Raw genomic sequence first — 25,339 nt, forward strand, 5'->3', positions numbered from 1 at the left:
AATTTATGCAGTTTGTAAGTGTAATCTTATTTTACATTGATTACTTTATTCAATGCATGTAGTATTTTTACTAAGAATTTCTACGAGATGTAAACTCGCAATGGTAAGAAAAAAAGTCGCAATTAACTTTTTAATTTTTTATTCTGTGGCGTAAGCAAGCTTCTACAACTTGTTTCTAATTTTATTTCTTTTTTTTTACTGTTGTGTCGGGTCTGTAATCAAGTTAGAAATAAGCATTTGGTTGCATTCAAAGCAGGCAGTTTTACACCCAATCACATTAAGGATGTTAACAACAAATAAATCGGACAATGCACTGACAATTTAGTGATATACTGCAATATGTAGTGTATCTGCATATACACAGACCTGCAGTCTGCTCTTGACCGGTCTAGAAATAAAATGAGAACAAGACCTTTGTAAAATGTTCTGCTACAACACTACTTCCATGGGACTTGACTCTCAAAAAATATGCAGTTAAATATATATATATTTTGTTACATACTTAGCATACCAACCAGCTTCATCGGTTTCCTCATTAGCAAAAAAAACCCCCGCATTTTCCTCCTTACAAGCCTTCAAGCTTTCTTTAAAGACCTTCATCCTGACAGTGAGCTGGTAAATCGGGCTCAAGGAAATAACTTGGCATTACAAGAATGTTGCGCATGAAGGCTGAAATCAGATTTAATAGTAGTTATCTCTGACTTTTAGAGTGAGTACTGCACTGTACCAAGCACTGCACTCGAACGGCGATCAAACACATTCTTGCTGTAATGGACAAGCATCCATAATAGAGATGAAACGGTTTGAATATTTCATTTCTTGATTATGGTGATCACGGTTAGGCCTATCTGTATTATCACAGCATTGTTAAACTGTGCTGGAAATGTCCAAAAAGTATTGATACACAAACTGAAATCATTTCAGAGTTATATTGACTAACAAACAACAAATACATTTTGTTGTTACATTTAAAAAAAACATTTTTTTAATTAATTTTAATAATTAAATTATGATTTAAAATAGTCTCTAGAATAGTCTCCCATTCCACGTGAGGTCAGCTCCATCAATTGCCACTTTTAAGTCTTATTTAAAAATGATTTTCTTAAGCTTTTGAATAAGTTATGTTTGTTTTGTTGTATGCTTTTAATGTAATCATTTTTGTAAAGCACTTTGAGGCAACGTCTGTTGTTTGAAAATGTGCTATATACAGGGCTTGACATTAACACCCGCCAACCCGCCAAATGCGGGTGCATTTCACCCGTGGCGGGTAACACAGTCACTCTCACTAGCCACTTTGGCGTGTTGAAGATTTGTAGTCTTGTCAAAGGACATCTGACATAACAAACGAATTGCAATTTGACACTATGCCACTACCACTCCCATGAGTACCACCTGCACATAGTTTAGTGTTTGCTCATTGGTCCATTCGTGAATCCTCTTGAACGACAACACTGCAAACAAGAAGACACGCGGAGATTAAACTCGCGGACTGTGCGACGAACTGGGCTGTTTTAGTCTGCCCTTAATTATCAACTTAATGTGATGATATAGCGATCTTTTTTTAATAGCAGGAGAATCCAGACCACCGGCGTGTCTCACGCTCTCCTGCAGTGCCGCTGCGCGAGGGTGCGCGCGCCAAACGAACGATCATCACACGCGACTGGTCGCATACACACACACATCAACACAGCGTTCAGTCAGTTCGTGAGTGTGCATGGCCGGTATTAAAGCAAAAATCATCTTCATGATTAAGGGCCACGGTGTAGGCCTAACTACTAGCAGGGCTGCCCTTATGTCACGTCATATCACAACTATCTTTCCAGAGTTAATTCTATGTTTTAATAAAATTAATCATGCCATGAAAGAAAGCAGGAGATGCGCTTGTGGGAATAATCTGGAAAATAAAGACCTGTAGGCCTATACTTGTTTCAGGTGGACATATCTCCAGTTACTCAGAGCTTCATGATGATAATTATTAAGTCAGAGCTCTGAGGAAAAGCTGATGCAAAACAAACAATCCAAAGTCCTATATAGTCCTATATAGCCTATATAAAGTTGTAATCCTGGTGCCTTAATTGTGGATTTTTTCTTTAAAATTATTATTTATTCTTTGCTCGTTGTTTCTAATGCAGATAATTGTTCTACTCTGTATTGCAGTATTTACTGCTGTAAAACAAAAAACAAACAAACAATGCAGCACTTTTATTATATACAATAAGAAGCTATTTTATGTGTGTATCTTAGACAACATGTTATCAAAAAAGGAGCTTAACAACCTTATCAGAGCTAATGATAATATTAGTTCATTTTAGCACGTTTTCAGCCCCATTGTCAATTTTAATCATATAAAACGTACAACAACAAAACTGTGGCTAGTAAAAATGCTGCGTGGCTAGTCATTTTGGAAAACCACTAGCCACATTGGCTAGTGAGCAAAAAAGTTAATGTCAAGCGCTGGCTATATATATAAAGTTGCTTGCTTGCTTGCTAAAAATGTTGGTTTGGTGACTTACAACATTCATTCATATTCATAAATCCCTTCTTCGTAAATGTTCTTCAGTGGTGACAGGAATGAACTCTTTCTTTACATTCGCAACCTTGAATTTTTAATAATTTGAAAATTAATTTCCCAGGGGCATTTATACCTTTGAAAGGGCAATTGTTTCTAACCTTATTAGATGTATGCATAATTTTTTTAATGTAAAATAAGTAAATCAATCAAATCTAAATCAGCTTTCAGACTTGTAATCAGACGCTGATATTGGATGACAAATTATCCTCATATAATTCATATAATTGAAGGTACAGTAGAGCATACTGTGCTTAGGTCATTTGAAAAGCAATTTACTTAATCATTAAACCACCAATCCATATAAAACTAATAGTTTAGTCAATGCAAAACTCAGACGGAAACTATTTATTTGGTGCATTTATACTCTGCATACATTATTTTTAGCAGTGATATAAAAGTTCAAAATCAGAGCCATAATAGTATGTAGAGGTACTGTGTCCTAAATGCCAGTTTAACTCTTTCTTTTCGTTCTCACAGGTAATGCCAGACTCCTGTGGCTTCTGTTTTGTAACTATAGTGAGGAAATATTTCCCCTCGGTCCATAATTCCACTTCATAGCCCACATGGATTCCTATAATTTCCACTTCGAGAGGATGAGCAACCTTGACCTACACCCTCTGAGTCTCCCGGTCAGTCGACTCTCCCCGGCCAAGTCCAGTAGCAGTATTGATCAGTATACCCACCACCACGGCAAAGGGGACTCAGCCTATAGCTCATTCTCTGGTGGCTCCACGGTCCCCGATTACCCTTCTCCTTTTCTCCTGGATGAAATCCAGTCGCAAAGCTTGCACTACACCGATCTGAAATGCGTGAGAGCTAAATATAGCCCAACCTGTCTTGATTCAGATTCCAAGAGCATGGACCACATTTACCGTTCGATGGACACTGTTGCACAACAGCATCGCAGGAGCAGCGTTGACTTTTCTAGCATTGGAAATCCGTCAGTTCATAAGCATCCCTTACCACCCCCACCACCTCCTACCCGTCTGAACAGTTTCGTAACAACCAGGAATCTTGAAAACTCAAGGGCACGTCAGAGTCCAGAAGGACAGCTTGCTGATGTTTCTACTTTACAGCAGACCGTTAACCCAGAGGTCTCTGGTGTCCGGACTGAACCTGTCCATGGTCGTGCATTTTCACAGCTTAAAGATCACCTCAAGCAAGAACCAGTGGACAAGATCCTTGATCCACCAAAGCCTAGAGGGATTACAAATAGATCACCCCTGCAAACATGTCAACCAGATTACTTGAGTGGCCATTCAGAAAATCAACGAAAAAGGTCGCATTCAGCTTACGGTGGACCCGTTTCTGGGAATCAGTGTTTCGTCAGCTCCTGCCGTATGCCACAGAACATGATCAGTGGGAGTATTCAGCACAAAGGACAATTTTATTTTGTAACTGGTGTCTTCAAGTCCTCTGAGCCCAGTGTCATGCAAGGTGTTGTTGAAGACAGTGCAAGCGTGGACACCTCTAGTGAGTGGTCATATAAAGCTCAGCGTAGAAGGCAGAGCTGCCCAGATGGTCCGAGTGGGAAGCTGTTCTTTCAAGAGGAACACAAATTCAGCATTCAGAATGAAGTTGTCGAGCATCCTAATAACAAGGCTATTAAGTCCGAGGAGACTTGTGAAGGTGTAGAGGACCAGAGGGTCATGAGTAGAGAAACTGGCATGCATCACTCCACTAGCCACCCTATCTTCTACTGTGGTCCCGAGGACAAGTCAGTTAGTACAGTAATCACCCCTGCTCTAATTAAGGAAGACCCTACCAGTCATCCCAAGAAAGAAGAAGAGATGACCAGAGATTCAAGATGGCCCCAACTTAATATTCCAAGTGACAAGATCAGCAAGGAGACTACCCCACTTTTGTATCACCTCACAGGAGCGAACAGGGCATCATATACAGACAAGTTCAAAAACAATAATGATTGTGGTAAGGTGATCAAGAATCAAGACTCTGTAAAAGATAAACAGAAAGCTGAAAATGATGGGCAAGCCGCTCCCAGCGGCGAATATCGGCAGAGTGAAGTCCCTAAAGATCAACCAAATGAATTCTTCTACCCTTGTGGTACGTTAGATGACTCCTACAAAAAGTATTACAAGGAGAAACTGAAAGATGCCCAATCCAAGGTTTTGAGGGAGACTTCTTTTAAAAGGAGAGATTTGCAACTTTCTCGGCCACACAGGATCAAGCTACAGACAGACAAGAATCTTTCTGTTGTACCTGCTGGTTCTCCATCACTAGACGAACGGCCCAACTTGGACAGTCCCAGTCCTCAAGAAGCAGATCAGGAGTACATGAAAGAGCTTGGTCAGGAGATCGACAAGATAATTGCAAAGGAAACCGAGAAGCCGCAGAATATTGCTCAACCACAGGTGCCTCGGGTAGGGTGTAGAAAGCGTTTGACGGCAGATCAGAAAAAACTGTCTCACTCTGAGCCGGAGAAGCTGCACCAGCTGGCAGATGGACCGGCTCATATGACATGCCTCTCTCTTGACAACGAAGCTGAAGGTCTTCTTTCAGAGAGCGATCACGGTCTAGTGGCTGCCAGGCGGAAGATGTTTGAAACACGGGGCCGTGCAATGTCCGCCTCCAACTTCTCAAAATCAACTCTGAAGCACCTTCAGCAGAAAGCCTTGGTTGCGTACATGGAACGTAAAACTGGTCAAAAGGTAGCGGAGCCCCAGCATCCAGTTCCACAAGTTCCCATACACAGAAATTCAACTTCGGAGTGGAGCTCCAGACATAATTCTGGTTCCACGAAGAACCTCCACAGGCCTCTCTCTGCAGGCCAAATTCTTGACTCTGTGTCAAGTTCTGGTAAATACACCCAGTTCACCACTGCTCAGCCCAGCTGTCACTCAAGGCAGTCCAGCTGGAGAGAAGAGTACTCGAAAGCAGGCTATTCAGCCTCCGTGGAGAGTCTCCTGGACCCGCCTGAACAACCCAAGTTCCCACGGACTCGCAGCACCTCCACCCCCCATGCTTTCCAGGTATCTTAATAAAACTGTTCATCAAAATTCTAGTTTTACTTTAATTCCAGTTAAGTTTTTAGAATGCACCACTAACACTTTGTTGTATTTGTATCAATTATTTTTCTTTCATAGGTTCGGAAACATCTGGATGAGTTGTCAGCCATTCATAACATGGCTATTTCAAGGTGACCTGTTATTACTCGTGTTGCCAAGTAGGATAACAGAGATTAGAACGTCTATCCTGTATTCATTGTAACCACAGTTTGAACAGGATTGAGTTTGACCACAAATGTAAACAATAGCCGCGTTTCCATTACCCTTCAAATCGCGCAAATTAATGTTGCACATTGAAAATACACACAATGGAAACTTGTGAATTTTCGTAAAAACTCCCATGTATAACAAAAAAACAACAACGTTTTTACACTCGCATGTGGTATCTCAGGCAATTCGAAAAGGAATATTTTGCAAAACTGCAATGGAAACAGTTTTATCCGCATTTACAGGTCACATGACGTACGTAAAAGTCGATCATTCTTTAAAGATGACGGGGTATGTTTGGACAGAAGACGAGACAGAGTTCTTCATCAAACTCATAAAAGACCAAAGTATCCAAATACTGGACTTTAAACAACAAAGAAATCCCACTATTTATCAAGACATTGAAGCAGATAGGACGGAGAAATACCTCAAATGTGCCATTCCCAAGTACAAGGGCCTTTCCTTGCCATTAATGCTTGGGTAACACTCCTAAGTAGGGTTGGGTACCGAAACTCGGTGCCAATAGGGAACCGGTTCCGAACGTAAACGGTAGTAACCAGACCGAATAAGAAAGAAAATTTCGGTGCCTGATTTCGGTGCCTAACTTCATTAGGCACACACGCGCACACACACACACACAAGGTCTCTCGCTCTCTCTCTCTCCGCCGTGCGTGTGCTACACAGTTTGGAGCACAGTTTCTTCTGTCTCGCATGCGCGCTCTTTCTCGCAAGGTTTGGCTGCATTTCACGTGTAAAATTACGTGTCAGAACGCCCTCTGGGTGTGCCGATAGTCTGAATCCCATATAGAATCAAGCCAATTCATTGGCTGATGGCGCCGCATCGACGCACTTACGTCGTCATACTATGCTGTCGCGCGCGCGCCATCTGCTCCTCAGATTTCTCTGCCGAAAAAGGAAGCTGGTCGGCAGCGCGAGGAGCTTGGCTGCATCCCGTTCCCTATTGAGAGATATGTTACACCAACCAGAGATGTTCTCTTTCATAGGTTCACTCAACGCTGCGTAGCTAAGAAGCAGTGGATTTGTATTTGTAGGCTGCTGTATCACGTGCCGTTTGAACTGACGCGCTACAGCGATCTGTCACATTTCAAAGAGCCAAAACGTTATTTATTGTGTGAATCTCGTAAAAATATTGACAGAATCTGACAGCTGTGGATTTGTTCCATATCAAAAGTAACCTTCTCTGTCTTGTCTGTCAGTGTCCTCTTTGTCCGCGATTTTTCTGTGTGAAAAGGGTCATTTGCGTGAGTCTCACGGTCAATGCGTGAGAGTTGGCAGCTCTGCCTGCTAGTAATCTCTATTAATCTCCAGTATTATTACATTGTTTGATACAATATTGTTTCATTTGATATTATGTAAATATGAATTTTTATTTTATATTGGTTTTATTATTACCATATGTTACTTGTATTTATATTGTTTAAAGATTTAAGTTAATATTGTGTCCAGTTTGGCCCTGTAAATTAAAGGGTATTATTTTTTGATAAAGTGTGTGCGGTTTCATTTTCTTAAGTACCGATTTAAGAACCGTTTAAGCACCGGAACCGTTTAAAAAATACCGAGTAGGTACTGGAATCGGATAAAACCCAAACGATACCCAACCCTACTCCTAAGTCTCCTTCGATTCAAAATAATTGGCTGGGATATACATAAACATCCGTTGCCATGATTTTTGGAATGACTTATCGAAATTCTCGATAAGGAAAAAATTCCGTTTTAGGCGCATAACATCTGTTAATGGAAACGCCGTAATTTCGCAATAGTTTTTATCAACATTTAGAAAATATCTCGAAGGTTTTGAATTGCAATGGAAACGTGGCTATTGAGACATTTCGGTTCCTAATTTTAGTGAAACTTTCTTTTTCAGTGCTCAAAGAAAAGTAGAAGATACACTAGTCCATCATAGTCGTACAGCATCGGTCCATGATGAGCGGCGGGTACAAGTCAGAGCGCCCAGAGGGAAATCTATGGAGGAACTTGGTGTGTCCATTATCACGAAACCTGACGTTCTCAGCAAAAGTTCTGAGCAGCTTGACCAACTTCAGGGCGAGCAGGCCATGCCCGGTGCAGAGAAGAGAACGGTGTCGGTTCTTGCTGAAGGAAGGCACACACCGAGGAAGATTGTCCGCGCCGGAGAACACACGGATAACTCTCAGGCAGGCCCTGGGAACCCACTCCTAACCAATTCTGCAAAGCATTCATCCTCCAATGATGATGAAATCCATATAGCTTCACACAATGGACGTAAACATAAAGTTGACACTGTTCTGTCCATGCCTGGTCACTCCACTGGACCTGGTGGAATCATGCTGGAAGTCAGGTATATCTAAATCCATTGCTGTAAATGCATTCATTAGTGGTACTTGCCAAGGCAAGTCTGCAAGTAGTTACTTTTGCTCTTACTTGTGGCGCTTTTCCACTGCGTGGTACGACTCGGTTTTGGCACGCTTTAGCTCGGTTTGCTTTTCCACTTCAGTCAGTACCGCTTCAAAGTGTGTGGGATTATAGTCTGACCGTTATAGTTTATCCGCTCCTCTGCAACCAACGAGAGGAACGCCTGCACTTCGTCCACTGACCACGATTCAGCCATTTCTTTTTTGGACGTTTTTTTCTTTCTTTTTTCTTCAAGCAAGTCAAGCGAGTAGTTTTAAAACAGGTGCTACAGCGGTGGCTGTTACTGGCTATTTAAATCTAGCGGGTTTGATGTCTCGCAAATACAATGGCGCTGGTAGTGACGATTCTGTCTGACCAATCAGTGATCTGCAGTGTTTTCACGTCACATTTTAGTATCGGTACGGTACGCTTGGAACCTCGACAGAGGTGGTACCATTTAAAGCGAGCCGTACCGTACCGTACCATGCAGTGGAAAAGCGCCATTGGTTATCATATTGACTATGTTAGCGCAGATTGCTAGTCTTGTGGTGAACAATTCATCAATGCAAGTCAATTACAAAAAAATAAAAAAGTATTGTAATCTTTAATCAAAATCAGAAAATGCACTTCCCCTCTGGAATGGCGTTCCTTCTCTATTGACGTCAATTTGACGGCTTGGGCTCATTGTAAACATGCGCTCGGATACGTCTCCATTTCTGAACGCCTACTTTACAAGAGCCAATCAATTTCCGGGCGGGAAAAAACAAGCCACGCCCTTTGTTTTTCTCATTCAATATTCAGTTTCACTCAGAAATACGTCACAATACTGAGGTAAAGTCAGTCGCAACTCCCCGTTCACGCGACTTTAAGTAATACATTTTGGTCTGAGGGTCGTCTTACATGTTTCTGCTACAGACACTCAAAAACGTTTCCAAAGTATATTTCCAGTTTTTACACTGTTCAATCTTTCCCCTGGGTTATGAATTTATCCTGGGTATTAATGTTTCAAGGTTTGTGCATTCGTAAATCCCGGGCTAATGTTCTTATTTGCATGTCGATATCATCATAACAGACAACCTGTTTAAAAAACATTTTGTTTCACTCTTGTGCATCAGAAGTCATTAGACGAATGGAGAAACTGGTGTTTAGAGAAAGTTTCGAGCCAACACCGGGCCCTTATGCAGGATTATCAAGACGGGCCCCCCTACAGCACGTGATGACGCAATGTCCACGAGTAGGCTACCATGAATAGGACAATAGCCGCTTTCCGACCGGAGGGACTTTTGCAGTTCCTAGAACCTAACGTTCCTATAACCTTTTTTTTCGCGTGTTCCGACCGGACTAAGTTGGGGATTTTTTAGTTCCTCAGACCGTAGTTCCTATAACTCTTTCAGTAGAGCGAGGACTTTTTTAGTTCCCTTTCCCTTGGTCTACGTTGATTGGTTCAACTTATAAGTCACGCCCAGTGTCAACACATTTTATTCACTCTGTTGCAATTCGCCTATGTATGCTATGCTAACTCATAACATAACGCATTCAACCAGCTAATTGCTATGCTTGCTAAACTTACCCGTCGTTTTGTTTGTCTCCTGCGCTCTGCTCTTCTATCTTCTTCCATTATATTACTTAAGATCATATTACGCTGGAGCCTTCGTCTTCTTTGTTTCTCTGTACAGAACTCAAGCATAGTCTTTAAACGCCGCCGTTCGTACTCGTTATTAAGCTCCTGGCAAGGCAGAACAGGAACATTCGGATAGCCTCCTCCATGCTGGTTTGTTGTTGTTGTATGTGGCGCCGCCGCCGCCGTGCTTGCGTCACTCCCTTACCCCTCCTACCAGTTCCTATGGCCACTTGGCCAGTGCGAACGCAAACAGCAAAACCGAGTTTGGGGGAGAGTAGTTCTTAGAACTGTTTAGAAGTGGACAGTTCCTATAACTAAGTTCCTGTAACTACTTGGTCGGAAAGCGGCTAATATGATCATAGAGACACAGCATATAAGAGATGAGATGACTGACAAAATCAGGAGTAGCCTGTCGATATTGTCTGTCTCAAGTTCATCGTTTTTACTGTTTTGCACGCAATACGCATGTTCACTTACCAACCCGGGGATTCCCCAGTCCCAATTCGAAACAAATTACACCAAAATCCATCATTGGTCTTTTCATACTTGTATCTAATGATCAGTAGCCTACACTATGTTGTTGTCATTATTTATTCAAATAAATTCGCGATAAAGTAAAATGCGATCAGACTGAACGTAGTAAAATGCGTTAGGGGGCCCGGCTGTCAATCAATATCTTCCAGTCACGCGCGGGCCCCTGATTGGTCCGGGCCCGTAAGCAACCACGTACCCTGCTTACCGATAGTTACGCCTGTGCTGTAGTGCATGAATATTTAATGAGGCAAATTGTTTAGTTTTGTTCAGTTGTTTGTTGCTAAACAGCTGGCCATTAAATGCCAATGCTGCATCTTTCACACTGTAAATTTTGGGCATCACAATACAGCTTTAACCGAGTTATTTCATAACCAAGGGTTAAAAGTGGTGGCTTAGCCCTTTCAAAAGTACAAGAGTAAAACATCACTCTACCCATTATTAAAAGAAGGGTTTAAAACAGACGATAACCCGGGGTTAAGCTCAGTGTGAAACTACCCATAGTCAGCATTGTTGCAGAGAGTTTGCCTCAGACGTCATGTTTACGGACCGTTGGCTGAACGTCTAATGCATACGGCACACAAAACTGGAAATGCTTCAGGAGTTTATATGTTTATATCTTTATCTAGGCAATCAGGATCAACTAAACACTGGGTTTTCAGAAGTATGTAAAGTTTGCGCCATAGACTCTTTAAAATACGTCCAAGAGTTTTACATACCGGTCTGTTATTGTAGGGACATCGACTTTACATTTTCATGCCCCTAAACATGACGCGGAACAAACCGAACTGCGATTGGTTGCTTTACATGTCAATCAGACGGCTCTGGGCGGTGCTTGGCCAATGAAAGCTGCCGTCAGACTGAAGGTCTGGCTACGCAAGACTAGAGCAAACACGACTTACGTTTTCTTTAAAGTCGGCATGAAACCAAAGTTACAATAGTCTTTTCTTCCCTTTCTTCTTGGATTGTATGGCCGTTGCTAACTAAATGAGGCAGATCTGAATGCCAGTCAGTTATGGAGGGTATTAAGGTTAATGTTTTTGATTAAAGATTACAAGGGCATATGAATTTAAAAAAAAAATTGCACTGATAAATTATTTAGAATAAACACTGCAACATTCTGTAAAAAATAAGAATTGTCCTTAGGGCTGCACGACTATGGCCAAAATGATAATCACGATTATTTTGATCAATATTGAGATCACGATTAGTTGTTGCTTTTAACCAAAACAAATGTTATTGTCACATAGGCTAATTATAACTGCTTTCACATCCATATCGTGCTACATTCCTGCTAATGTACAACTATGTGCATCAACATAAAACAGGTCCTCTTATTCACCAAAACTCAGTGCATCTCCTTAAAGAATAAATATAAATAAATAAAACAATAAAGAAAATGTAGCAAAACTTCAACAGGGCACTATTTTCCATTTTACATTGTGTAAATATATTTTAGGAAGCAAAATATAAACTTGCTTTGTACTGTACCTGCATAATGGATGTGAATAAAACTCAAAATATACAATCAATAAAAAACTAATATTCCTTAACCGAATGTAACCAAATGAGAACATGTCAAGGCAGAACTGCACTGTGGAAGTTCGATTAATGGATGAAATTCAGGGTCATTGTTATTATGACGCTTAAGAAATGTAAAATGTTGTGGTACAGTGTCAGTGATTAGTTGTGAAGTCTTACTGCAAAATTGAATCTTATTTTATCCTCCATATGAAAGTTTATGTGCTCGAATTATTTCTATTTATTAAACAATAGTTCAAAACAAGACGTTTGTAGTACTGATTATTGGAGTCCATTAATCAAACTTCCATGCCTCTTATATATCACTATGTAGTATGTATCAATTTACTAATTCAATTTACTAATGCTCGCACACACTCAGTCTCTCACGCGCAGTTCACTTCGCTTTTGTCCAGTCCGGCGCCAGGGGTCATAGTCTACATCTAGAAACTAAGCTGCGCGGTGCAGGGAACAACTCTGATTGGCTCATGGAGGCACATGATCAGACAGTGGTTTACGGAGCGTAGATTGGCTTTGCAAAACAAAAAACTTTGCTACGGACTTTGTTCTGTGAACGGATTGACGCATTTTAAATATCGCTCGATCACGCGTGATTAAAATTTGATTAATTGTGCAGCCCTAATTGTCCTTTTTGATTTCATGGTGACTTTAAAATGTAAATATCTAGTTATTTGAAGGCATTGTTATAATGTACGTTTATTTTGATATATTACAGCAAGGAGCAGGAGGATTTTTCTCCAGATAAGAGTAAATCATCAGTCTCCAGTCAAGAGGTTCCTCTCCTTCATGGAGTCAGAACAGATCCTAGTCTATGGACCTCGACTTCTGAGGCAAAGTGTTCATCTCCTGAAACGCCAAGGTTTCCTGAACCCCAAAACGCACCACCTGACCCGTATGGTGCGACTGAAACCATACCCATCACAACACCACCTGGCATTCAAGAGTCCAGCCTGGCACCTGCACTTAACGGGGAACAAGACCGGAATATAAAGGAGGAAGACGGCCCTCTTGTGATTGAAAACAGGGACAAACTCAAGTGGGAGGTGCTTGTTCAGGAAGTGGTCTCAGCTGACCAATCATTAGCTCGCACCCTTTACCCTATAACCAATAGGAAGACAGCACTCATGCTGATGGAGCAGCTGTTATCTGAAGATAATCTTCTAATGGAGGAGCACTACAAGAAAAAACAGGGGCAGGCGGTTAATAACCCAGAAACAGCTGCGCACAGGTGACTACTGCACACATACACACTTTACTTAAAGCCATTATGCAGAATACATTATAAAGGTATTCATAATCTAGATTATAATGCTTTATATCTTTTCATAAATAACTGTAACCAAAGTTAAAATGCATTATAATATTTGCAGATTCCTTGTTACATTTGAAATGGGTTGTTTGTCCTGTGTTTTAAATAATGCTTTATACTTTCTAAAGGATGGAGAAGTGTTATAACCAGGGCTTGACGCAGTGCCGTGTGACGCAGTCGCTCCTACTAGCCACTTTGGCTGGTCGAATTTTATATGATATACATTTTTCAATTGTAGTCTTTTAAAAAGGCATCTGAAATATTAAACTAAGTGCAATGCAGTGTTGTCAAAATATCAACTTTTTTGATACATAACGATACTGAAATATCTGAAATGCTTCCAATACTCATTATCCACAGAATAGATAGACACCAGCTTCTCTCTCTCTCTCTCTCTCTCTCTCTCTCTCTCTCTGACAGCGAGTGACACTCAAACCCGCCTCCATTCACTCACTCGTTTCATTCGCTCTGGATGAATATTGGTGCTGTTTCAGGGTTATGTTACAATTATGTTACGCATAATTGTACTCATTCCACAGATTTTGTTCTCAAACCCAAAGTCAGCGCTCATAAAGCCGCCTCTCAGCACTAATTGAGTTATTTTTCGCTGCTTACTGCGCTTAAACAGTCAAATACACACAAAATAATGTCAAAATGCCTGTCCTGGCGAGTATTCACATAAACACAGTCATGTTTTAAGTGAACGTAAACCGTTGAGAAAGAAACGCATGTGTGACAGTATAACGGATCCGTGCGTCAGGTCTTAAAGTGACAGTAGCCTAATAAACCCGCTGCCAAATTATGAGATAATATTAAAAATATCTAATATGGCAGTTTCCCCCATGGTATTGATGTCAAAATTGTGTCCAATGAAAATGCTGAGTGACTGTAACTTTGGAAAACCACTCGCCACAGTGTCTGGTGAGCAAAAAAGTTAATGTCAAGCCCTCATTATAATGTATTATAATATGTGGTTACAATTATTCATGTAATCATATAATGCATTAATACACTTTTATAATGCATTATATAGAAAGGCTTTAATTAAAGCATCTTGTCCTTTTCTAGGTTATAAATAAATGGCTCCAAAACTGCCTATTCTACATGGCTTTCATTTGTATTTTCACTGCATTTTTGATTTTGTTTTTAAAGCACTGAGACGCCAGTTCGTGCCAAACCGTGGATCCTTCCGTCATCTGTGAACAATGAGTCCGTTCTCTCAAACCAAAAAGAAGAGCTGTGCAACACAGAAATGGATATCATCGAGAAGAAGGTACTGAAAAGTATAATAATGTTATATAGAATGATGTTGGTGATGCTGTGCAAGATCCATGTCCAAACTACAAACTTCTTGCAAACGACTAACTCTTTTCAGTCAGACTAAAGCAATAATGGTAACACTTTACAATAAGGTTCGTTAGTTAACATTAGTTAATGTTTTAACTAACATGACCTAACAATGATCAATACATTTGTTACAGTATTTATTAATTTTTGTTAATGTTAGTTAATATCATCTTATCTAAACTGTCTTATCTAGCCAAACCATCGCCATTCAGGGTCGGTCAGGAAAGGTTTATAACGGTGTTTTGTCTGTGGAGAAAATGTGGATAGTAAATTAGTATTTAGTATCCTATAATCAGGGTTTGAAAATAACTTTTTCACACACCGACCAATTTGGGTGCAACATCTTTAAGCTACCGCTATTAAGAACTTATGGAAGCTTGTTTCCGCCACAGAATGAAAAATAAAAAGGTAATTGCGACTTTTTATCTCACAATTCTGACTTTATTTCTCAGAATTGCGTGTTGTAAAGTCAGAATTGTGAGATATAAACTATTCTGAGGGGAGAAAAGTTAGTCTTTTTTTTCCTTCGAGTCGGCCTGATAACTCGCAATTGCGAGTTTATATCTCACAATTCTGAGAAAAGATGTCAGAAACTCGCAATTATGTGTTATAAAGTCAGAATTGCGAGATGTAAAACTCGCAATTGTGAGATAAAAAGTCTCTCAATTCTGTCTTTTTTTCTTAAAATTGCGACTTTATTTCTCAGAATTGCGACTTTATTTCTCACAATTCTAACTTCATATCTCGCAATATTGAGATAAAAAGTCCCAATTTTTTTTTTTATTCAGTGGCGGAAACAAGCTTCCATAAGAACTTCTACTAGCCAAGAAAAAAAAAGAAATGTGTGTATATACACTAGGGCTGTGCTCAAAATATCGATACGACGATACATCGTCATGAACTCCTGACGATGCGCGTATTGATACAGCAACTGCTGTATCGATACTGTCATGCTTTTGAATGTAGCCAATTCAGGGCTCGAATTTCAGCACGGGATTGCGAGTATTACGCATTATTCTAACCATATATATTCGATATAACATCGAATTAGTCATTTTAAAACATTCTGAAAGACACAATTTCACAAACAGCGTGAGTGTTCAGCTGTGCCGCGTCTTCTGTCTCTATCTCAAAATGGGTTGCTCAAGGCAAGCGTCAAACGCGCTGAAGGCGGCGATACACTCTCGCTTTCGGGAGTTGGGACATGACGGAATATTCACTTGCATATTCGGGCCAGTATTGCATTGTCACTTAAGTTTACCATTCGCTCGTCTTTTTAAGTCTTACCACGCAAAACATTCAAGCGATTTTAAACTATTCAGTGCTCGCACGCTCTCTGAGAGATGGTTTTCTCTGCATGCATACATAGAGAAAAGCCGCCTCACAAACAGCCTGTGAGTAACAAAAGTTATTTTTCACGGATTATATCGCTTTTACGGACAAAAACAAGCAAATTGATGTCAAAAATGTCAGTCTTGGTGAGTATCCAACACAGTCGGTTAATGCATGTGACAGCATAATGAACACAGGATCCGTGCACTAGCTCTTAAAGTGACGGCAGCCATGTGTGTCTGTCATTAATATTGTCGTCAAAACAAAAAAAGATAGCTTTAATTATAAGGAACCTGGATTTATAGCCAATGTATTTAATTTAGTCAGGACTAAAATACTACCCAATGTTATTGTACATTTAATTACTTTAAGTTTCTGTAGTATTTCTGAATACTAGTGCTAGACCTATTCAAAAAAATTTCTCTTTATTGGTAGGCTATCTTTATTCTATTGTATTTATTTGTTTAAAATGATTTCAACGTAATGTAAAGAAATTACTTTGTTTGGTGCACATTCCAACACTTATTTAATTGAACTCTCATTGTTTTTTAATGACAAAAACTAAATAGTTTTTCAGTTATCACAACTGTTATAACACTGTTTATTCAATAAAGATATTACTCTGCTCAAAAGAAATTTAAATTCCAAATTGATCCATATCGTGATACGTATCGTATCGTGGCTTTAGTATCGTGATGCGTATCGTATCGTGACATTGTTGGTGATACACAGCCCTAATATACACTACCGTTCAAAAGTTTGGGGTCAGTGAGAATTTTATTTTTATTTTTTGGAGGAAAGAAATCAACACTTTTATTTATCAAGGACAGTAAAGACATTTATAATGTTACAAAAGATTCTAGTTCAAACAAATGCTGTTCTTTTGAACTTCCTATTCATCAAAGAATCCTAAAAAAAAGAAGAAAAACTGTACAACTGACAGACCAACAACTGTTTCAACATTGATAATAATAATAAATGTTTCTTGAGCATCAAATCCTCATATTATACTGATTTGTGAAGGATCATGTGACACTGAAGACACTGACACTGGTGATGCTGAAAATTCAGCTTTGATCACAGGAATAAATTACACTTTACTATATATTCACACAGAAAACAGCTGATTTACACTGGAATAATATTTAATACTATAACTTATTTTTGTTGTATTTTTAATCAAATAAGCGCAGCCATGGTTAGCAGAAGAGAATTCTTTTAAAAGTATTTAAAATCGTACCGACCCCAAACTTTTGAACGGTAGTGTATATATATATTATAAAATTTGTATTTCATGCATTAATTTTTCATTCAAACAAAATCCAGTCGTCCAGCATCTCCTCACTTCCTCTTTCATCCTCATACTTTTCACCAAAATGTGTTTTAGGAGGACAGATCAATAGAGTACAAAGAACATCAAAAAATGTAGGATGTATTGCTTCAATGTAAATGAACAATCATGCCATTATTTGTTGTGTAGTGACGTGTGTGTGTGTGTGTGTTCAAGTAAGCCAGATATGAGCAGATTCTGCAATACGCTGTATTTAATATATCATGACTTACGAGTATGTGCTCTAAATCTGTGCAGATTTGTCTTACACGAACTTCCAGCAAAGTGAGTAAACGCAGTGAGGGGCTGTTTACACGACACCGTTTTCACCTAAAAACGTAAAACATTTTATGCTTTTTGGCCGTTCGTTTACACGACAGCGGCGTATTGGGTGCCTGAAAATGCTACGTTTTGAAAACGGTCTCCGTATAAACAACAAAAACGTGAATCTGTGAAGACGATGACGTCATGCACATGTATTGCGTGTTCAGTCTATAGTGTTTCATCGCCATCTACTGGCCTGGCCGCAGAATACAGCGTTTTTAGTCACTTTCGCGGATCCGTGTGAATGGGGATCGTTTTGACAATGTCTGTACGTGGAAAACTCAAAGGAAAAACGTCTCCATTTTAAGCATATCATTGTCGTGTAAACGTAGCCTAAGTATCACGCCAAATTGGCTAATGATTTGACAGTGTGAATGTTAATGTTAACGTGCTAATTTCAAACCCTGCCTAGTTATAATTACAAATAAGCATGTGTTGTCTATGGTTCCTCTCCCGTATAGAGATGGCTGATAGCGCGTATAGAGGAGCGTTTGAAGTGTGTGGAGGAGGTCCGGTCCGGCGTCCAGGGCGAGGCGAAGGCGAACGGTGTGTGTGGCGAGGCTATGGAGGCTCTGGTGCGGGAGAGCTGTGTGCCAGCCGAGCTCGAGCGATACACACAGTTTATAGGAGACCTGGAGCGGGTGGTGAGTCTTCTTCTCTGCCTGTCGGCTCGTCTGGCCCGCGTGGAGAACGCCCTCAGCGCTGCGGACGACAACATGGACACCGAGGAGAAGGTGAGTTCATTACACACGTAAAGGTTACAGATGTAAAATAAGTCTCTGATGTCCCCAGAGTGTGTATGTGAAGTTTTAGCTCAAAATACCCCACAGATATGTTTATATAGCATGTTAAAATTGTCACTTTTTGAGGGTGAGCAAAATCGCACCGTTTTTGTGTGTGTGTCCCTTTAAATGCAAATGAGCTGCTGCTTCCGGCACAGGGGGCGGAGCTACAAGAGCTCGTTCTTAGCAGCTTCAAGTACCTCACACACACACAACTTTTAGCCTTTTATGTTCAAACCGGAGTCAGACAAAGATGGAGAGACTCAAGAAGAAGTGACAACATTTCTGAATGGATAGTTGATGAATGTATGTAGCTTACATCTCATTATCTTCTAGTCATTGATTAGCATATTCTGTCATGGTAATCTATAAATCGTGTTTGGGGGCGGGGTTTATGTAAATGTTAGGGTTAGTGATGTCACTAACCCGTGAAGAAGCTTGTGTAGTTCTACCAGCCGTTGTTGTAGTCCTTAAAAAGCGATTTCTGTAAAAGCAAATCTCTCCCTTTGCTTTGAACTTTGAGCGTAGTAACTTTGCAGATGTTGTTTGTGCTCAAACAGCGACATTACACACTGTGTGTAGATAGCTAGGAGGGGCCCTAAACACACACGAAAGGTTGAGTGCTGGGAAACACTTATTTTTTTTAGATCTGGCTTTAAGATTGACTGGTTCTGCCGGATCAGATGTTGATGGTGTCAACACTGCCTGACCGAAACCAGTCTTTATCAGTTTCCATGAGTTTTGCGATTGCACTTTGCGATTTTGATTTGATTTATTAGACAAGAATGTGCTGAAACACGCTCATTTGTCAAGGATAACACAATTAGGTTAAAAACTTGTTTTTATTCTGGTCCTTGATGTAAAGCACAAACTTCACTGCTAGTGACAGGTTTCATTGGCAATGCATACTGTTAAGCCCCTTTCACACAGCGCGTTGATGACGCTGAAGCCGGGATCATTCGCCAGCTAGTGAAACGGCACGTAATGCGCTAGTTTATGATCAAATCAGAGAAAGAAAAGCACAAGCGTGGTTTCTCGAGAGAAAAATCGCAGCTCATAAGCAAACTTAAGACATTACATGTCAAAATTTACGGGTTGTGTGTGAATTCCCGATTCTCACAGTTAATAACATGTTTTCCTGCTTGAATGTTGATTATTCTCCTCATATTCTCCATTGTTGCGGCTCCTCTCTTCCCAGTCTGTCAGTAACGCTCTGTTTACTTCCCGTCTCTATGAATCCCCGCCTTCTGAAAAGCACACTGTGCTCTGATTGGTCGGCTGGAGCAGTGTGTTGTGATTGGTCGAGCGCTTCGAGCGTGTTTGGGAAATGTTCGCAGGCCCCGCCCCTTTATTCTGCGTATGAATTATTATAATGAGGAATATTGTGACGGGTTCATTCCCGGAAGAAACTCGAGACGATGAACATTTGATCATTTGATTCCGGAAAATCACTGGCAGTGTGAATGAACCAGTATCAAACGAACATCACTTTATCCGTGTATGTTCCGGAATCTCTGTGTAAAAGGGGCTTTGTAAATTTAGCAAATTGTAGCTTTGTATTTATAATCACAATCTTGCCGTTGCGAAGAAAAAAACTCAGAATTGATAAAGAGATAAAAAGTTGCAATTACCTTTTTTATTTTTTATTTATATATTAATGCATGGACATGGAATGTGTTTCATGGACACGAGTTGTGAAAGACTTTCTAAAAGATCAGATTTACAGTTTTTTCCTAAAAGATGTTCTTCAGAAATATCCTAACATAAAAAGTTGCAATTACCTTTTTTATATTTTTTTATTCCACGGCTGAAACAAGCTTAAAGGAGAACTCCGGTGCAAAATGAACCTCGGGTGTAATAACACATTGGTACAGACTAAATCGTTCCCTGAGATTTGTTTTCATGATAATCGAATATAAAGAGTTTTATCTCTAAAAACAGTTTAGCTTATAACGCTAGTATATTGGGCATCGAGTAAGCAAAAAGAGATCGCTAGTTAATACCATTAACAAGGCTCAAATTAGCCCCACACTAACACGTTAGCATAATGAGTGTCCTTACATGCAAACCGAAGCATTGAGAACTTTGTAAGTGTATAGACAGTTTAATAAGAAGATACTTTACACAGACAGTACAGCTAGCGCATACAGACAGCAGCCATCTTGGAAAACAGTCTCGATCAATCAAACCACGAACACGGTGATACGTGAGCTGAACTGTGACTTGGAATCTCATATGGTCCGTTGTTTCCGGAAGAAAGCACTGAGCGCATAAGAGAAGCACTGAACGCAACAGAGAAAATAAAAAAATAAATATAATTTATCTTATCTTCAATATCTACACGTACTGTTCGCTCACCTTCGTGGTTCGACTGATCGAGACTGTTTTCCAAGATGGCTGCTGTCTGTATGCGCTAGCTGTACTGTCTGTGTAAAGTATCTTCTTATTAAACTGTCTATACACTTACAAAGTTCTCAATGCTTCGGTTTGCATGTAAGGACACTCATTATGCTAACGTGTTAGAGTGGGGCTAATTTGAGCCTTGTTAATGGTATTAACTAGCGATCTCTTTTTGCTTACTCGATGCCCAATATACTAGCGTTATAAGCTAAACTGTTTTTAGAGATAAAACTCTTTACATTCGATTATCATGAAAACAAATCTCAGGGAACGATTTAGTCTGTACCAATGTGTTATTACACCCGAGGTTCATTTTGCACCAGAGTTCTCCTTTAAGTATAATTGACCGTTTTGCAAAGACCCGCCCCCTTTAGTTACTGTTGCTATGACCGACAAGCCACGTCTCTCTCACACACACCATGTTCTCACGCAGTGAAACACACATCGCGGAGCGGAGGACACTGACAGACCAGCTTACTTTTAATATGAAATCTCAACTTTCAAATTTGGTCATTTTTTAAAGAAATTTAAACAATAAATACTGTTTTGTGGCTGTTTATTGTCTGACAGATCGCTAGAGCCTCAGTTAAAGCTGCTCGTGAACCGATCATCTCTTCCTTCTAGTTCATTTAGCCTATAGAGAGCGTAAGCCCCTCCCCTCTGCTTCCGGCTCATGGGACCTTATTTCGGAAAAAATATATTATGGTAGTCAATGGCGAGAGACAACTTATCTCGTTATTCGGTCTGAACTGTGCCCTGAATTACACATGTGATGTTTGTCAATTTAAAAGATAAGAATGAAAGTCAAGAAAGTCGCAGTTTGTCATAAAACAGAAGAGTAACATTTAGTTTTATGTGAAAATCGCTCAATGAACTACATCTCCCGGGAAGAGAAACAACGAGCGAGATCCGCTGCTGGTGTGTGTGCAGTCTGGTGCAAAACACTTCAGTAAAGTTAGCTTCAGTAAAGTCAGCTTCAGTAAAGTTACCGTAGCTTCAGTAAAGTTAGCTTCAGTAAAGTTAGCTTCAGGAAAGTTACCGTAGCTTCAGTAAAGTTAGCTTCAGTAAAGTTACCGTAGCTTCAGTAAAGTTAGCTTCAGTAAAGTTAGCTTCAGTAAAGTTACCGTAGCTTCAGTAAAGTTATCCGTAGCTTCAGTAAAGTTAGCTTCAGTAAAGTTAGCTTCAGGAAAGTTACCGTAGCTTCAGTAAAGTTAGCTTCAGTAAAGTTACCGTAGCTTCAGTAAAGTTAGCTTCAGTAAAGTTAGCTTCAGGAAAGTTAGCTTCAGTAAAGTTAGCTTCAGGAAAGTTACCGTAGCTTCAGTAAAGTTAGCTTCAGTAAAGTTACCGTAGCTTCAGTAAAGTTAGCTTCAGTAAAGTTAGCTTCAGTAAAGTTAGCTTCAGTAAAGTTAGCTTCAGTAAAGTTACCGTAGCTTCAGTAAAGTTAGCTTCAGTAAAGTTACCGTAGCTTCAGTAAAGTTAGCTTCAGTAAAGTTACCGTAGCTTCAGTAAAGTTAGCTTCAGTAAAGTTACCGTAGCTTCAGTAAAGTTAGCTTCAGTAAAGTTACCGTAGCTTCAGTAAAGTTAGCTTCAGTAAAGTTAGCTTCAGTAAAGTTAGCATCAGTAAAGTTACCGTAGCTTCAGTAAAGTTAGCTTCAGTAAATTAGCTTCAGTAAAGTTAGCTTCAGTAAAGTTAGCTTCAGTAAAGTTACCGTAGCTTCAGTAAAGTTACCGTAGCTTCAGTAAAGTTAGCTTCAGTAAGGATAGCTTCAGTAAAGTTAGCTTCAGTAAAGTTAGCATCAGTAAAGTCAGCTTCAGTAAAGTCAGCTTCAGTAAAGTCAGCTTCAGTAAAGTTAGCTTCAGTAAAGTTAGCTTCCGTAAAGTTAGCTTCAGTAAAGTTAGCATCAGTAAAGTTAGCTTCAGTAAAGTTAGCTTCAGTAAAGTTAGCTTCCTTCATTGAGAGAAAATGTGCACCTTTGGGGTTTGTAGTCTTTGTAATTACGTATTTTTACAGTCTTACAGTTTTACATCAAACTGCGACTTTCTTGACTTTAAAATGTATCTTTTAAATTGACAAACATCATATGTGTAATTCAGGGCACAATTCAAACCAGATCAAAATATTTGTTGTCTCTCGCCATTGACTACCATACAATATTTTTCCGAAATAAGGTCCCATGGTGGTCGACCGGAAGGGGAGAGGGATCAAATAAAGATGAATGAACATCAGAAGGAATGTTGTTTTAACCGCGGAAAGACGTCAGTACACACCGTTTCTCAAGTTCAAATCCTCCAACGTTAATCAACTAACTCTCCTGAATGCTTTGTCGGACAAAAATGGTGGATTATGATTGGTCAGATCGCCTGTCAATCAAACTCCCTGCGAAGGGTCAATTAGAGCTTTAAGGCCATTTATTGTCATTTTTTTCCCCTCAAGAGATCAGATTTACATTTTTTTTTTTTTCTAAAAATTTTCTTCAGAAATATCCTGTGTGCGTCGACTAATGACAAACGTGCCGAATTGTGACGTACTCATAAAATAATCCTGCCTTTCCTCGATCCACAGCAATCGCTGGACAACCGCTACCGTCTCCTGTGCAAACAGAGGGAGGACGCCAAAGACCTGAAGGACAACCTGGACCGTCGGGAGCGCCTGGTCTCCAGCTTTCTGTCCAAGCACCTGACGGACACACAGATGCAGGAGTACCGGCTCTTCATTCAGACCACAGCCTCCTTACTCATCCGCCAGAAAGACCTGGAGGAGAAGCAGCGTTTAGGAGAGGAGCAGCTCGAGGCCTTGCTCAGCACTATCCCAGCTCCATGAGAACAACTCCAGACATCTGCCTTTTCATGTGTTTTCCTGAGACTGGTAATGCTTTGAAACACCATAGAGGCTTTCGCACCGGAGGAACCGTAACTATTGGCGGAAGTTCCCAGAGTTTGGCGCGTTCGCACCGCAGGAACTGGGAACGATTTCAGTTCTAGGAACTCCTTTTGGAGGAACTAATTTAGCTAATAACTAATCTAACCCTAACCTCCCTACCCTAGAGTCGGCCTAGACCAGCGCTATAGGAACTGTCCGTGACGTCAGTGTTCGCTGATTGGCCGCGAAACACCAGAACACGCCATTTTTAAAAACACACAGATTATAGCCTATATATTTACTCCAGAAACTAACTCTACGAACATGTAAAACACTGATAGATGAGCCTCTCAACCTTTACACTGAGGAGAAAACCCAACGTGACTTTGAGGAGACCGAGAGAAACATGATTATGTGTTTCTGCTCAGCTAGCGAGGATCGGCCACACACACACGCTAATAACTCTTCATTAGGTCGACTTTGTGTATAACAGCTTTATCTGATAACGTATTAGACAGATCGTACACTAATGAACACGGAGAATGCGAGCACTGCCGTTCTCAGCGACGTCTAAATAAAAGTCTCAACAACGAGCGTGTCTCACGTCACTCAGAGTTCATGCTAGCGCTGCGAACGCAACCAGGAAAACGTTCCTACGGGAATCATTAGTTCTCGGGTCTCCATCCTGGCGGCTCGTTCCTAGAACTATCCGGTGCGAAAGCCCCTCGTGTAGTTGTGTTCCTCTGCAGGTCGTATCAAGTTGACTTTCGAAAACCATGAAAAGCTTTATTTAAGAGCCCAGGAATGTGTCCTTTCAGGCGTGTGTGACATCGCTCTAAAATGACGACCAAAAAAAAGGAAGAAACAAGCACTTTTGTAAAATAAGCTGCACATGCTCATATTGTGTATTCATAATTAATTTCAGGACTTCATTGTTGCTTTGATGCTGCAGCGTAGTGTAACTTTTCATTCTTTCCCATTCATTTTGTCCTGTAATTTCATTTGGCACTGTCATGTTGAATGTGTGTAATGATTGAGTGTGTTTGAAATGATTGAAGTCTGTATTATTTAACTGCATGTATATTCAGCATTAGTCGACATCTTTGTAATACCCTTGCATTTGACATTTATGCATATTATCCAGTGACCCATGATCTTGTGTTCTGCTGTTTGAGCTAAAGAAATGACTGAGTCACTGACACAAACATGTGAGCAACATTTTCAGTGAGGCCAAGAAGTGTGTACACAACACAAGTGTGTGTAAATGTGTGTTACAGTGATTTTACCAGCTGTAAAACCATGATAAAATCACTGTAATGTTCTGCCACGAGTAAATTGCTTTTATAAACCAGCAACAACAGCAATATGATAAAAAACCAGTGTGCATTTATGGTTACTTTCATTATTAATATTAATAATTGGAACTAGATTTGCTTTTCCTGTTGGAAATAACATACTTACAAAGTTTTAGGTTAAATGACAGTGAAATATAGGAAACAATGTAAGTAATATGAAAAGTTGATGGGTAAAACAGGAATCACAATACAGCATGTAAAAAATTCTTACAATTTATTTTTAAAACTTTACAAAAATGATCTACAGAACAAAGTTTAAATATCATCAGCACTTTGAATTATGGAAGATTCTTTCCGCCACAGAATAAAATTTTTTTTTTAATAATTGTGACTTTTTATCTCACAATTGCGAGAAATAAAGTCAGAATTGTGTTATAAACTCACAATAGCGAGAAATAAACTCGCAAGAC

General features: G+C 40.0%; 1 protein-coding gene across 1 annotated transcript; it reads left to right on the forward strand.

The window, feature by feature from the left end:
- The first annotated feature begins 3,042 nt into the window (after positions 1-3,042).
- Positions 3,043-23,619, forward strand: shroom1 (shroom family member 1). The gene is made up of 7 exons (XM_056263518.1): positions 3,043-5,562; positions 5,677-5,729; positions 7,691-8,143; positions 12,606-13,118; positions 14,352-14,472; positions 17,994-18,266; positions 23,278-23,619. Exons 1-7 carry the CDS (start codon positions 3,136-3,138, stop codon positions 23,533-23,535), a joined length of 4,098 nt encoding a protein of 1,365 aa, XP_056119493.1. The 5' UTR covers positions 3,043-3,135; the 3' UTR covers positions 23,536-23,619.
- The last annotated feature ends 1,720 nt before the right edge of the window (positions 23,620-25,339 follow it).

This window comes from Rhinichthys klamathensis, unplaced genomic scaffold, assembly GCF_029890125.1.
Source record: "Rhinichthys klamathensis goyatoka isolate OS25496 unplaced genomic scaffold, OSU_Roscu_1.1 h1tg000207l_1, whole genome shotgun sequence".
Lineage (NCBI taxonomy): Eukaryota > Metazoa > Chordata > Actinopteri > Cypriniformes > Leuciscidae > Rhinichthys > Rhinichthys klamathensis.

Coding starts and splice junctions, on each gene's coding strand:
- shroom1 (XM_056263518.1), top strand. CDS start 3,136: ATGGATTCCTATAATTTCCACTTCGAGAGGATGAGCAACCTTGACCTA. Junction 5,730..7,690: donor CATAACATGGCTATTTCAAG/GTGACCTGTTAT, acceptor TTTCTTTTTCAG/TGCTCAAAGAAAAGTAGAAG. Junction 18,267..23,277: donor ACATGGACACCGAGGAGAAG/GTGAGTTCATTA, acceptor CTCGATCCACAG/CAATCGCTGGACAACCGCTA.